General features: G+C 38.6%; 1 protein-coding gene across 1 annotated transcript in view; it reads left to right on the top strand.

Moving 5' to 3' along the window:
* LOC140141352 (delta-1-pyrroline-5-carboxylate dehydrogenase, mitochondrial-like) overlaps nucleotides 1-14764 on the top strand; it is a 35512-nt gene extending 20748 nt beyond the window's left edge. The window contains exons 5-14 of the mRNA XM_072163187.1: nucleotides 257-412; nucleotides 1174-1398; nucleotides 2564-2751; nucleotides 4624-4697; nucleotides 8213-8409; nucleotides 10486-10530; nucleotides 11161-11246; nucleotides 11689-11877; nucleotides 12904-13022; nucleotides 14487-14764. Coding sequence (XP_072019288.1) covers nucleotides 257-412; nucleotides 1174-1398; nucleotides 2564-2751; nucleotides 4624-4697; nucleotides 8213-8409; nucleotides 10486-10530; nucleotides 11161-11246; nucleotides 11689-11877; nucleotides 12904-13022; nucleotides 14487-14599 — 1392 coding nt within the window. The 3' untranslated portion in view covers nucleotides 14600-14764. The remainder of the gene's footprint in view (nucleotides 1-256; nucleotides 413-1173; nucleotides 1399-2563; nucleotides 2752-4623; nucleotides 4698-8212; nucleotides 8410-10485; nucleotides 10531-11160; nucleotides 11247-11688; nucleotides 11878-12903; nucleotides 13023-14486) is intronic.
* Nucleotides 14765-15847: the final 1083 nt, after the last annotated feature.

Here is a 15847-nt window from a genome sequence, read left to right as displayed (position 1 = left end):
GATAAATGGTGGTTAAAACTGGATACTAATGTAGGCAATCGAGGTATACAATACACACAAACAAATATTACGCAAATACACAAGTACAGGAGATCATTACTGATGCTTAATCGCTAACATATAGTTATATAGCAAGATTAGCAAGCCAGACTGCTACAAAACAATTAATCTTTATGGTTGAATTTTGAAATCATCACCACAAAATTCTGTGTACTATGATTTTCTTATTAATTTTCCACCTCCTGCTTCTTATCAGGCTATGCTTAATAAAGCCATTGATGCAGCATTAGCAGCAAGGAAAGAATGGGAAGCCAGGCCGCTGGAGGAGAGAGTCAAAATATTCAATAAAGCAGCAGACCTCATTGCAGGAAAGTACAGATATGAACTCCTAGCTGCTGGCATGCTTGTCCAGGTAAGAGGAACATTAACTTGATTGACCTAAATCGCCATGACCTTAAAACTTTTTTTTTTGCAATACAAAAAACAGAAAATTGTGGAATCAGGAGTTGAAAACAGAAATTTATAGAAGTAATCATGAAATACCAATAAAAACACCTAAATTCGACAAATCATCGCTTCAAAAATGAAATTTGATGACAGCCAATCATGTTTTAACTACATGTACTAACAGTCCATAACACATGATTCCTGGCCATTTTAGTGTGATTCTTCAATATTGTATACTACGATAAGTCATATTGGAATGCGGGAAAATGGCCAGTGTTACCAGTACAAAATTCATTGCACTAGAGGTGCCATATGAAAATATCACAATTTGGATTTCTTATTTTCACTCTCTTAAAACTATCTAGGTTAGATGAAGGCAAAATAACCAGTTTGTAAGTGGGAGGGGACCATAAAGTCAGGTAACTGACTAACTTAGCATCAATAGGCCTTTTCCGTAATTGCCCACCTTTCGCCATAGATGAGGTAAACATGGAATTTTCTCTCGCTTTCGATATTTTTTGTTACGATTACCCCATCTACGGCGAGATTTGCCCTAGCTTTCGACATTTTTTGTCACGTGACAGCGATGTTTACCCCATTTATGGCGAAAGGTGGGCAATTACGGAAAAGGTTTATAGCAATAGATATGTCTTCTGTTGGGTCATATTCCCCTGTGCATGATCATGATGATATATGTTCCTCATAATTCCTCTTTCTACATCACAGGGAAAAACAGTATGGCAAGCAGAAATAGACATTGTCACTGAGCTGGCGGATTTCTACCGCTTTCACGCACAGTATGCATTGGACCTAGCAGCTTGGCAACCCTTGAGCACAGAAGTAAGCAGCAATAAATTTGTCATGCGTGGTATGGAAGGCTTTGTGGCAGCTGTCTCCCCATTTAATTTTGCTGCAATTGGTGGAAATCTAGCTGGTACCCCTGCAATGATGGTAAGTGAAGTGATAGCATTTTGTATTTTGGTAAAGCTGTGTTTGGAAACTTTGTCATCGTTATTGTTTGCAGCAACCCGAAAATCCAAAATACCTCGGACTGATAACGAATTGGATTACAAAATTTTTAAATCGACAGATCATCAAATATATCGACAGGTTGGGTCGGGTGAGTTATCACCAATTAATAAGCAGGTATTTCTTCCAGTTCAGCTTGGGATCAACAGAACATATCTACTAAATATTAATACTTGATGCAAACAATTCAAAGGTACAGACGTTTCCATCCGCGAAGTGAGAACTGAGTAGGAACACTAGGATTGTCACCTATTCAGCAAATTACTTCAGCAGTGTCCGTCTGCTCTTGTCTGATTATTGCGTAAAAAGAACTAGGTCACACGATTCTATGTGCAGCTTGATCTGCGAATGAGGTGCTGATGTGATGATGACATGATTCAATTAGCCAATCAGAACCTTATTTCTGTATACGCCACAAACTGCGCCAAATTGGCAGAACACTGAAAAACTACTGAAAACTATAACATCATCCACTACACACAGCACATTGACAGCTCAGTGTACATGACATAAATTTAAATGTATGTTTGGTTGATTTCAATTCACATTTAATTAAATAATGAAGAAGGAGGCGGCCTATATGCTTCACCCTGGCAGGGTGTAAGACAATGCGAAACACAAATTAATATATGCGAGGATCGGAAATAAACGATGCAAGCCGAGAAATTATAATTTAAATGCGTGATTGGGGCTCGAGCAAACTGGCATATGAAAAAATTGAGAGAGAAAAATCAGGACTCAGCGGGATTGAACCCGGTCGCTGGATTACCAGCGACCGGGTTCAATCCCGCTGAGTCCTGATTTTTTCTCTCAATTTTTTCATATGCCAGTTTGCTCGAGCCCCAATCACGTCATTCACATTTAATTAGATCGAATCTTGAAAATGCTAGCACAGATTGGAATGAGGCTTGCCGAAGTTCGGATCACCCAGTCTAGGGTGCCTTGCAATCAATAGGTCTGGATCGGGCAAGATTTTTCCAAATTGCTCAGCACAGGTTGGACAGGGTTGTTATTATATCAGGGAATGCCTAAAGGTCTAAAATTCAACGTGAGTGCCAAAATATCCATTCCCCCTTCTCTCTTGTAGGGCAATGTCGTATTGTGGAAGCCTAGCCGCTCCTGCATCCAACCAAGTTACCGCATCTTTAACATCCTCAGAGAGGCAGGTGTTCCTGATGGTGTCATCAATTTTGTTCCATCCACTGGCCCTGATTTTGGTGATGCAATCACAAGTTCACCTCACCTGGCTGCCGTTAATTTCACTGGAAGTAATGCGTAAGTGACTAATTGAACGGTAGATGCCAAACTTCTAGGTAGTCGCTTAATATAACTCATTTAAAAAGATGTATATATTCAGCGTTTTTCTATTGAAGTAAAAAGCCGGCTTTTATCCGGTTTGTGGATTGAAAATTACCAGTAGAAAATGTCGTCCTCCGGTATTTGGCCGTGAATGCCGGCTAAATTTTCGCTGCTTTTTCGCCGGCATTAATCCTTCTAAAACTAGGATTTTTTCCGTAGAGGAGAGCCGGCTTTCATAAATAGAAAACCACAGCCTCTGTATTCCGGTTCGCCACAGGATGCGATCATGCATTGCGCAATGACCTACAACCGGCAAGTATGCAAATGACATAAGCGGCATCGGGTATTTACCCGGTATTTAGCGCAGTAGAAAATCATGGTGAGCAGGAATATTCTGGTTTAACCTCTAACCGGAATTATTCTTTATTATACCGCATGTTCAATAGAAAAACGCTGTATGTGGAGGTAGATAGAAATATTGCAAAACTTCAGTTGTGTGTACATTGTCTCATGCTTGGCATATTAATTTTTGGTGGATTTTAACTTGCTTGTACCATGCATTCTTCTTACCCTGTGTTTTTATGCATGTGTGTACTATGTTACTAAAGAGTTCACAAGTTCTAAGTTCTCCCCTGAGACTTTTTTAAATATAATATAGTTATGACAAAATAATTTATTATAGCTATTCAACTCTGACAAAGCATTTAGAATATACCAAACTGTAGATTACATTCTGCATGCTTTGTGCTGTCTGCTTTTTGCTATCGGGAGTTTAAGAAAAAACAAAAAAGGAGAGAAGATGAATAACAAAGTCACTTGCATTGGTACCCTTGGATTTTGAACCTTAGACCCCTAGGGTACCAAGCACACGATCACCAGCTGGTATATAGCATATAGCATATAGCACTTGGGTGATTGCGTGGGATTAATGTAGAGCCAAGAATTTTCTGCTTTACAAATGCTAAATTCCGCTTTTCTCCGCTTTGTAATTTTAGCACATTTCTGACATAATAAAATTTCACAAGAATCTTACATTCAAAAGGTCGGGATTGTGGGATACTCGAGCTGCAATGGGAGGTAGGCAGGCGTTGTACGGTAAATCTATGACAGATTTTACTTTATTTTGAAGACATATTTCATTTAGTATTTTATTTATTTCTTTTCAATTGTATTTTTTTTCTTTTTCTAGGTCATTTTGCTTATCTTTTTATTTTTTTCTCAGAGAAGCGTTTTCCGCTTTACCTCCGAATTCCGCGATTTTCGCGGACTTTCCGCAACGCGGAGAATTCTTGGCTTTAGATTAATGCATGCACGGTGGTTATTATCATGGTATTTTGTGGTATTAATAGGTGTTAGAGTTAATGGACCAAAGTGCAACTTTCAAGACTGCATCTTTTCTTATCATAATGAGCTATTGTAACTGAACACAACAATGCCTGACATTGTAAATTGGACCAGGTGTGTAAAACAAAATAGGCTACTATTGGATTATAATTGTTCAATTTGACAAAAAAGCTAGAGTTTATTTTAGATAGTCTTTAGGGGAATTACGAACTTATAAACCCTTTGTTATGTATGGTGAGCATTACCTTTTAGCATTAGTACTAGTTTTAGAACCCTCTTAAAGTCAATGCGCTTTGACTTCCTTATAACCTGTTCCATTTGAAATCCATACTCCCTCAAAAACAATTTGCACATTTGTTGGGATAAGATTTGGCTGAACTGTCAAATCTGGTTTAAATTCAAAACATACCTTCTGGGGAGGGAGAATTTCAAATGGAATATCCCAATTCTTGTATGTGGTCGGCTTTGTAACATCCTTTAATTCTTTTATTTCTGTTCATAAAGGACTTTCAGTGGTATATGGAAGCAGGTTGCTCAGAACTTGGATAAATACATCACCTACCCAAGACTGGTTGGAGGTAATACTAACCACTAATATGTCATAAGTCATGATAGGCAAGAATCGTATACTATTCTGGATTGATATAGAATGGTTGATTGAAGAGCCTATTCTCAATACACTTTATAGGCAATTCTATTACTCTTACGACCCATTATTCAAAATCGCGCACTGTGATTTGTTAAAACATGTCACGTGAGAGCCCATTATTCTGCAATAATGGGTCAGGCGCCGTAACACATTATACGCACAGCATTACGCTTGGTTACGCGTGCAATATTTCAGCGATACACGCTGTCACTAATGCGTACGCGCTCCACCTTAAAGTAAACAACTTAAAATATTTGTGCCAATAAAATGATATTTTCTCTTTAAATCGCACTATTTTCTGGTAATAGAATAGAAATAAAGCGTGCCGCATTATCCTTTACACGCAAATGTGTCCTCGGCAGTAAAAACGTTTAAATGATGGGTTCGGCTGCGCCTTACCCATTATTTACGTTTTTACTGCCTCTGACACATTATTTGCGTGTAAAGGATAATGCATTACCCTTTATTTCTTAAATAAATGTTTACCTATTATGAGTTGAGCCAAGTGCAATCAGCTGCGAGCTTTCAAAAAAGCGATTTGCAGCTCTAATTAAAACCCCACTTCAAATCAATTTAGGAGTATTATTTAAAGGGGTTTTAGCATCGTTTTAGGGTATGATTCAAAAGATATAGCTATAAAAAGCCTTTATTTCCAAAATTTCAGTTGATTTGAACAATGAATTTGTGAGCTATGTATAATCACTTGCAACACCCCGTAGGTTACTGTGTTGTAATTTTGGCTGCCTTAAAATACAAATCGAACCACATTGTCAAATGATGTGATTCTGCATGAAAGCTTATGCACACAATATCATAGACTTCTCCGTAGTCCACTTGCCAATTGTGCACTACTCTGGCTATTACATTTAAGCTTAAAATTCTGATTTAATTAATGAGTGCACAATTGATAGATTTTCACAACTGATCTTTTCAGTCACCGTATGCCATCTGTTTGTTAGATTACCAAGTGGACTACTGACTTTGCCTTGAGAGTTAGGCCAATTTCTGGCCTAACTAAAATTGGTGATGATGTAATGCATCTTTAAATATGAATCTGGCTTGTGATTGGTCGCCCAGATCTCGTTATTGTTTAAATCCTCCCGTCGCGTACTGGTACCATTATAACTATACATGGTACACAACTATCTAGGGAATGCGGCGCTTTTGTGCTGGTGGATGAACGTATGCATCTAGCGCGTATTGTACCACCATGCTTAGTCTTGTGGTTAGATTTTATTGATAAACAAGTATGATTGACAGTGTGTGAGTCCCAGGGTAAAGTTCTGCTTAAAAGTAAAAGTCCATAGTCGGTTTTTCGGATAATAAACTGGCAGATTCTAAAATTAGAATTGTTCAGTATTGAAGTGTCATTATAATTATGCCATTATGATATGTTGCATTCAATAATATAAGCCTCACGTAGGGCCTATACTTTACTTTTACTGTCACAAATATAATTATATAGCCTAAACTTTTTCATAACCATTTTATACTAGTATTTTGATGTACTAAATATCAGTATAATTTCGAGTGCAACTGAATGCGTTCATCATTAATAACATTTTATTTATCAAAAATCGACTATGGCATAGTCTAACAATATCATGATATATTCCCAGGTTTCTGATGGTATCAAAAGCTACTAACTTTTTTGGAGTAAGTTGGGGGATGAGGTTATGGATCACAAAGTGATTTTTCTCTGTCCTGCATCTTTACTGGTATCTGTAAGTCAGTATGGATTGTTGAATCGAAGTTTTTTTACATACAAGAAAACATGACTGAATGATATGCATGTAAAGACTTTAGTTTAGTCTACTTGTTGAAAATGTGGGAAACTCTCAATTTTGGTGTCATAGGGTATAGACGAATCCAACGAGCCAAGTCATGGTCAGGATTTGGTCGGCCATCTTTGGGTAGCCTTTAGCACCAACCTGGTGTTTTGAGCGTCCCATTGTGCAAATAAAAGCTGCCTAACACCTAGAGAAGATGCAAGGACGAGGAGGGTTAATAGAATAATACAATAGAGATAATTCCGCAGGTAATCCCGTCGCATCTATTCATACATAGTCCTTTTATTCACAAGTACATCCATTTGTAGCGTTTGATATGGTGTAGTTAATCCGATTATTATGTCCCTTCAACAGCGAATAGACCATGTAGAAGCTGTGTGTTTTGCCGAAGGGAACTGTAGGGCCTATTGTGTTGTAAACTTTAATCATTCTTTTGTCTACCTGTGTTTTCGCGGAAGATGTAAAACGGGTGACAGAATGCAGTTTAAAATTTCCGCCAAGGCCGAATCATTTCACATTTTGGGTGTATTGTAGCTGAGGGCTACCCAACTAAAGGCTGCTAGTCAGGTGTAGGAATGCGTCTATAGACGAATCCAACGAGCCAAGTCATGGTCAGGATTTGGTCGGCCATCTTTGGTTTCCCGCTAGCACCAACCTGGGGTTTTGAGCACCCGATTGTGCAAATAAAAGCCGCCTAACACCTAGAGAAGATGCAAAGACGAGGGTTAATAGAGGTTATCCACTTCACTCATGTGTGACTTCTAACAAAAGGCACTGGTTCCCGTAGTATTCCTCATTCAAACGAATACGACCTCGGAGTTACCTGCATGACTTTGGCGGTCATTTTTTTGAAACAGTCATGGTTGCACATGCAGGTACTTCTTTAAAATGTCCTAAACAAGGTATAGCAGTCGTTGATAGGACATGCAGCTTATAGAACATGGATAACCTCTATAGAATAATAATATACAATAGAGGTAATCCTGTCGCATCCATAATTCATACATAGAACTTTTGATCATCCATTTGTACATCTATGAATAGATGTTGTATTATTCTATTAACCTCCTCGACCTTCTATAGGTGTAAGGCGGCTTTTATTTGCACAACTGTTGGAACTGTGTTGTGTTGTAAACTTCTTTTGTCTACCTGTGTTTTCGCGGAAGGTGTAAAACGGGTGATGGAATGCAGTTTAAATTTTCCGCCAAGGCCGAATCATTTAACATTTTGTATGCATTGTAGCCGACGGGGACCCAACTAAAGGCTGCTAGTCAGGTGTAGGAATGCATGTATTTGGATTCCTCTAGTATAAGCTGCATATCCTATACTTCATGTTCTTTTGCTGCTGAAGACCTTTGCTTATTTATATGCAAAATCGCCTGTATATGTATATAAAATAAACCTGTTTACAAATTCAGTTGTGTGTACTGCGTGGCATATTATGCACTACACTTATGCACAGCTAGTGCACACCTCGACAAGCGTGTTGCGTAACAACGCGGACCATATCCTCTACCGTGTGATAGACGACATGTATGAAATTCAGCGCTTGCAAGCTAAACCACAGCCACTGTCTAAGAATGGATTTTAAATGTCCTTATCACATGTGCCACACATCTTGTTCTTAATATACCATAAACACGTTCTCTCATAGAAACTGGAGGCAAGAACTACCATCTTATTCACAAGTCGGCAGACATTGATACAGTGGTCAATTGTTCGGTGAGGTCGGCATTTGAGTATGGCGGTCAGAAGTGTTCAGCATGTTCAAGACTTTATGTGCCTGATTCCATGTGGCCTACAGTCAAAGAAAAGATGCTGGAGACAACAAAACAACTGAAACTTGGACCTGTAAGTGTTGAGTTGGGATCAGCCGGTTTGTCTGAAGGGTAGTTAGTCCGAAAAGGGTTAAAGTTACGGTTTAGGATTATGGATTAGTTTAGGGTTAATGTTAGGGTTAGTGTTTAGGAGTGTTAGGGATAGGGTTAGGGTAAATATTAGGATTAGAGTTATGGATTAGTTTAGGGTTAATGTTAGGGTTAGTGTTTAGGAGTGTTAGGGATAGGGTTAGGGTAAATATTAGGATTAGAGTTATGGATTAGTTTAGGGTTAATGTTAGGGTTAGTGTTTAGGAGTGTTAGGGATAGGGTTAGGGTAAATATTAGGATTAGAGTTATGGATTAGTTTAGGGTTAATGTTGGGGTTAGTGTTTAGGAGTGTTAGGGATAGGGTTAGGGTAAATATTAGGATTAGAGTTATGGATTAGTTTAGGGTTAATGTTAGGGTTAGTGTTTAGGAGTGTTAGGGATAGGGTTAGGGTAAATATTAGGATTAGAGTTATGGATTAGTTTAGGGTGAATGTTAGGGTTAGTGTTTAGGAGTGTTAGGGATAGGGTTAGGGTAAATATTAGGATTAGAGTTATGGATTAGTTTAGGGTTAATGTTAGGGTTAGTGTTTAGGAGTGTTAGGGATAGGGTTAGGGTAAATATTAGGATTAGAGTTATGGATTAGTTTAGGGTTAATGTTAGGGTTAGTGTTTAGGAGTGTTAGGGATAGGGTTAGGGTAAATATTAGGATTAGAGTTATGCTTAGGTTCTGGGTTTGGGTTAGGGTGAACTTTAGGGTTAGAGCAGGCTTCCTCAAATAGATTTGTTGAAGCACCACATGAAATAAAAGAAAACTGCAAAGCGCCACTCAATGGCTGCGAAGTCGCCGGGGGGAGTCAGAGGGGGTGTCCCCACTCGGAAGCTATTGAATTTTTGAAATTTGAGGTGCAAATGATGCCATTTGGTGCAACATTTTGTACTATTTTAGCCTGTCTTTACAAGGATAACATGGGAATCGCATTGTTTAATGTTAAAATGTAGAATATTGGAGATATTCCTGCAAAGTTTGATCAAAGGGTTTGATTTTTTTTTTAATTTAAATTTTTTAAAAATCTAAACGGCGCCGCGCGCCACTCGGGAAGCGAGCTATTTGCGGACCCCTGGGTTAGAGTTTGCATTAGGGTTAGAATTAAAGATGAAGTCAGCTCAGGGTTAGGGGCAGAGTTGGGATTAGAGTCAGGGTTGTGTATAGGAATAGGTAAGGGTTGTATTTAGGATTAGTGTTTAGGTTAGGGTTTAGGTAAGTGTTTGGATTTATAACAACCAGGGCCGTTCCGACCATTAGGCCAGGTAAGGCAGTCGCCTAGGGCGGCAAACGCAGAGGGGCGCAGAAAAAGGGGGGGCAAAAAAAGAAAAAACGGGAAGGGAGAAAGAAAAGGGAAGAAAAATGAGAGCGGATAAAAAAGAAGAAAACGGTCGTGGGTAGTAAACAAGGGGTAACCCCTTAATTCTTTTTTTGGTATGCTTTGGTGGGCGACAGGGAGAGGTTTTGCCTAGGGCGGCAAAATCCCTCGGAACGGCCCTGATAACAACTCTTATTGGGTTTTGGACTAATGACCCTTCCGACTATCGACCTGTTATCGTTGAATTGGTGTTAATGTGTGAAGAATACTAGGGTATGTGCATTTCTTCCAGCATTGGGCTATTCCAGTTGAAATCCATGCACCCCCTATGGAAGACATGACCTCAATCTTCCACACAGGGAGTGTGAATTTCAAATGAGGTTACCTGAATTGGAATCTACACCCCCTGAGTGGGAGATTAAGTTCATGGCTTCCATAGGGGGTGTATGGATTTTAACTGGAATTGCTAGTCAAGAACATTAGCACATCAGACTCTGCATTAGTCATGTGTCTAGCTTATTAAAGCATACTTAAAAGTCAATTCACATGACCATTGTATAATGTAGACTATTTGAATCCATTTGATCAGGAATTCCATGAGGTTGATACAAAATGCTTGCAGCAGCATTTACAGCACCTCTAAAACTAAAGCTTATAATGTTCCTAAAACAATTGCCCATTCTTTTGTATTTTGCAGACCAATGATTTCACTTCATTTTTATCGGCTGTAATTGATGGCAAGGTGAGTAGTTCTCCCTATATAGCACATTCCATCAAGCAAGCACATATGTGACGTGTCATGTCAAAAGGAGACACTTTTGGGCAGGATGCTTGGCGCTGTGTGCATACTACAAGAGGATTACGCTTAGTGTTGGCGCGATACATATACATGCTATTTGATTCAATCCGAGATGCATAGCAGCAATGGGACTGATTGATTCTAAGGAGGTATTGTTATTAGCTGCTGTACGTGTGTATCTGTTGTCTTGTATAACATGGGTGGCATCATTAATTTTGGCGTAAAACAACTCACCATATCTTCCATGCCCTGTCCTTGCCCCTGGCTTATAATACCCAGCTACTCCCCTACATTCCAATCCACAAAATGTTGGGAGTCTTGCCTATTGTTAATGCTTGCTTGCTTATTTCGGGTGCTTATTTCGGGTGGTTTTCCCGAACCACAACAGCTTTCCATATCCCCCTGTCCTGCATCGCCGTTCCCAGGTCAGATGCTTCCAATCCTGTGTCTTGCTTGAGGACATCTATATATGTAAGGGGTGGTCTACCAGGGTTTCTTGTTCCATGTTTGTTAATTGAACAGAGTGAAAATGTGTTAACAATAATCTGTGTTGCATATACTTGTATTCCACAGTCGTTTGACAATATCAAAACCTACCTTGACTATGCAAAGAGCAATCCCAACGTTACGGTGCTAGCAGGTGGCAACTGTGATAAGAGGTAAGTGACATGATCTGATCCAATCAGACTCAAGTTGGAAATTTTGAAAATTGTGTTATTACCATATTAAACTAACTTGCTTAATACCTAATCTTACTGCTGTTGAAAGTACCTGGTATACTTGGTTGCAAAGTTGTACACTCTTTATATGCCATTTTCGCATGTTTCTGGTCATTTCTTTGCAACAATTGTGGACTTTGGCCTGATTGGATCAGAACATGTCACATATATGACAAAACGAAACTAAGCTAAAAAAAAAAATGTGCACTTTTAAGTTCACATATTTAATCTTATCAGCAATGCCAATGAAAATGACAATAAAAAGACACAATGTTCTACAATTTTTGTACGTTAGATATCCTCCATTTTCCTTATTTTGAACACTGCCGGGTACCCCAACTATATTTTTCATTGAGCAGTATTTTCCCATTTATTTATACAGTAAGGGATACTTTGTAGAACCAACAATTGTTGAAACCAGTGACCCACACGACAAGTTGATGACAGAGGAGATCTTTGGGCCAGTAGTAGCCGTCTATGTATACCCTGAGAACAAGTACGATGAAACCATACAGCTTGTTAATGGAACATCTGAATATGGTCTTACAGGTGCTATCTTTGCACGTGATCAGTAAGTATTAAAAATCTATCCACAGTATCTAAAGAGAAGTGAGCCAAAACCCCCCCTGTAGTCAGATTCAAGACTCATCAACTCAAATTTCTCGACCATATAATGCATCTTACAGACGACGAGCCTGTGAAAGAATATGCCCTTTATTTTCCACCACATGGGTAGAGGAAACCGGGACGGCCGCAAGCACACTATACTTCTAGTATGTCCAGCACCTCCTGGGAGATACTGAAGGGATGCTGCAGCCAAACAAAATTGTTTTGCTAGCCCAAGATCTCAACATTTGGAGAAAGCTTGTCGCCTGCTCCACAGCCGACTGATGATGGTTTAGTCATATTCAAAGTTTGAGTAACCTTGGGCACAATTTTATAATAAATCAAATGTTGTGCAATGGACTGTTGGTCATTAGGATGCTTAGGGACTTGTGGTTGTGTATTACTCCGCAGGATTCTCATCTAATTTGACAAGTAAAACTGTCCAGTTAGCTCAATTGGTAAGGCACTACTCCTGATATTAAAAAAATTTTTTTTTAAATACCTTGTTTTGCCAAATGAAAGATGCATGTAGCTTAATCCTTTAGTTAGTTTGAACTGGCAATAAAAGTCTTGTTTTAATATTTTGCAATTTGACAGAAAATATATTTTTTAAATCTTAAGTGCAGTATTTTTCTGGAATGGGAGGTAAACTATGGTGCATGACGGTCCGAGTTTGAGCATCCGCACTGTCTTTTCTGTTATCAGGGAAAATAACGCTATTTTGAAACCACCTGAACAAGGAACTTGCTGCTTTATTAATAATTATTATCCAGGATCTACCCGTACAAAACTTGGGGAGATGATCCTGACTGCGATGATTATTCTTTAATTAGGCTGACTAGGGTACTGCGCCTGTATAGAGCTGCATCCAAGAATGATACTAAATGGTTTATAATGTGTGTCAGGGCCATAGTGGTCAGTGTCTTTCTGTTAAGTGTAATAATCATATTTAAGAGTGCTATATAAAACTCTGGCTTTTCTTCGTTTACAGGGGTGTAATCGACACAACTCAGTCAGCTTTGAGGGATAGCGCTGGTAATTTCTACATCAACGATAAGTGCACAGGAGCTGTGGTTGGACAACAGCCATTTGGTGGTGCTCGTGGCTCAGGTAAGTTCAACATTATAATCACATTAATTAAACCAAGCCTGGAGCCAGGATTTTATTTGTTTGCAAGTAATAATAATACAATGGCATATATCCATGCTTTTTGGATGATTGCAACCCTCAAAGCGTGCCATGGGTCAATATGCTGCCAAGCTCTAAAGGCAGCGCAAGTTGACCTCAATGTTGAGGGTGACAGACAACAGGCCTGGGCTGATCCCCAGCTCTCTATGAAAAGGAATGCTTGTCTGGTACACGGGACCACCATTTTATGTGACTCTCCGGGGGATAGAGGAGAAATGAGGAAGCTCATGATCAGTTTTCAGGAAATGGGTCTGCTATCCGTTTACATCCCTGATGAGACCTGTTAATTGGGCAAGAATGTCAATTGAAAGTAAAAGATATAAAGTGATTTATACATGTAGTAAGTTTAGTAAATGAGTGATGTTTTTGCAGTTCCTAAGATTAAGCATTTTTCCACCTGGGACTTACAAGAGCAAATTCCTAAAATCATCACATGTAATATTATAATTCCTCATAAACCACATACAGTGGAAACTCGTTATACGAGATCGCTTAATGCGAGAAACCGCTTACTACGAACAGAAACTCGTGGCCCCGATTTTCCCCTATTATTTACTGTACAAAATAAACTGTTTAATACGAGGTAAATATTACGAAATCCGCATAATACGAGCACTTGCTGTCAGTCAAAGCTTTTGATTTCTATTGTTTTTATGATGGATAAAACTAGCTAATTTCCCAAGGTAAATTTATGATTTAAATCATGTGAGAAGTTGACAAAATACTCGCTCGAGACATCACTTTAGCGGCAAATGAGGATTCCCTTTCCTATTTTTAGATGTTATAAATCAAGTCATGACGAAATTTGCCATATAAGGCCAATTATTGCTGACGACATATCAAATTAACCAATCGCAAACGCGAAGTCCGCCTTGGATTGAAAGTGGGAAACCCTTCAAGGCATGTTTACTAGCTGCTGGAAGTAGGGAAATCCCGATATCGCCGTCAGAGGTAATTGTTTTATTTGTTTACGATAGCCTAATCAGCTTGAGAAAATCTGAATTTCATCAGAAAGCTGTGAGAAAAATGCCTCTTGACGAAAATCAAAAACAATTACCCGGTATTAGCCTATCATACCGATTGAGGGAATTTCGAACTGTGACATTGCTCGGAGGCTGCAAATCTAGTATAAAATAATGAAGACGGCTATGCAGACTCGACCAATGAAGTTTTGCTTGTACAGCCCACTGAGACATGCAGTCTTCCGACACATATTTTGTACCTGACTTTTAAAAGCGAACTCCGCTTAATCTGAGCTAAACATGCCGACCCAGCGATCTCGTGATAACGAAGTTTCCACTGTATTAAGAAAGTCTTAACCTACAAGATGCTCCTTTAGATTTGGTAAACTTATTTTTTCTTCATTTCGTTTTGTTTTACTTGCAGGAACAAATGACAAAGCTGGTGCTCCATCATACATCCTAAGATGGGTTTCACCTCAAACAGTCAAAGAAACACACAACCCCATCACTGATTGGAGATACCCACACATGTCATAAATATCAAATAGTGTCTTCTGGGATTATGGACTGAACCACTGAAGTAGAGAGGAGGGTTTGCCGAGGGGCAATAACAGTGTTTTTAATCGGCGTGGAAATTTTGTTCAAAACACAATTTGAATTACTTTGATCAAGAGGGACATTTTAAAAACTTGTATAGCAGGTTGAGTTTTGTGTTATAGAGTGAAATATGTGTGATTCATTTCATTGTTCATATTGAACATCCAGTAAGTTGCACCAAAGCACATTATAACGAACAGAATTACTTTGTATATTAAAATGCTTTGCCAAATCTTTTTTACAAATGAAGTGTATTACTAACCGTCAAGCACATATTGTTTTGCACAAGGTCCTATGCACATGCTTGGCATTATGTGCATGCTACTGCGAATATTACACTAAAAAAGGATTTAGCAAAACAGTTTAGTAGAGTTTATGTATTTAAAACTGCACTCTTTGGTATGCAGAAAACTTGATTATGTTTTGATATAATTCACTTTTGATGTGAGCTCATATGTGACGTGTCATGTCAAAAGGAGACACTTTTGGGCAGGTTATCAATTTTGAGGCTTTACATAATTATCTTAAATAAAGAGATATTTTGCTCCACAACACCGTTTTCCCCAATGTAATCGGACATTCCTAAGCGAAGATATTGAGTTCACAAGTTTATTATAAGGTATTATAAAATTGGAAATTGAGATATCGGCCTTTAAAAATATTATTGACAATGTTGAGAATAGGAATTACCTTGAAAAATGTCTCAAAAATTACAAGATGCCAGTTATATTCCGGTCTGAAACCATCAGACAATATCTTAAACATTAATAGCATCACAAATTCGCAACAAACCCAAATTGTGAAATTTTTTAGCTATTTCTCCATTTACGATCCTGCCCAAAAGTGTCTCCTTTTGACATGACACGTCACATATGATCCTCTCCTGTTGGCACAGTTCTGTATTGTCTTAATGAATTGTTGAATATCTGTATTTGGGGTTTGTGTGTGTGTGTGTGTGTTAGTCACAGAGTGAGCAAAAGTTCACCAGAGTTACATAATGATGCATGTTTGTCATTGCATGTGGATTTATGAACTTCCAGGAATGGAGAACTTTATTGCATTGTCCAATCATTGTTGGAACATGCAAGTCGGAACATGCAGGTGATTGAAAGATACGGTGCTTTCTTGTTATGTTACATAACTGTTATGCTATGCCCAAAGAAGTTTTTTATTTCCAGTGAAACAAAA

This window comes from Amphiura filiformis, chromosome 19 (assembly GCF_039555335.1).
Source record: "Amphiura filiformis chromosome 19, Afil_fr2py, whole genome shotgun sequence".
Taxonomy (NCBI): Eukaryota; Metazoa; Echinodermata; class Ophiuroidea; order Amphilepidida; family Amphiuridae; genus Amphiura; species Amphiura filiformis.
Note: the sequence above shows the minus strand (reverse complement) of the source record. Positions and strands in the feature narration are given on the sequence as shown.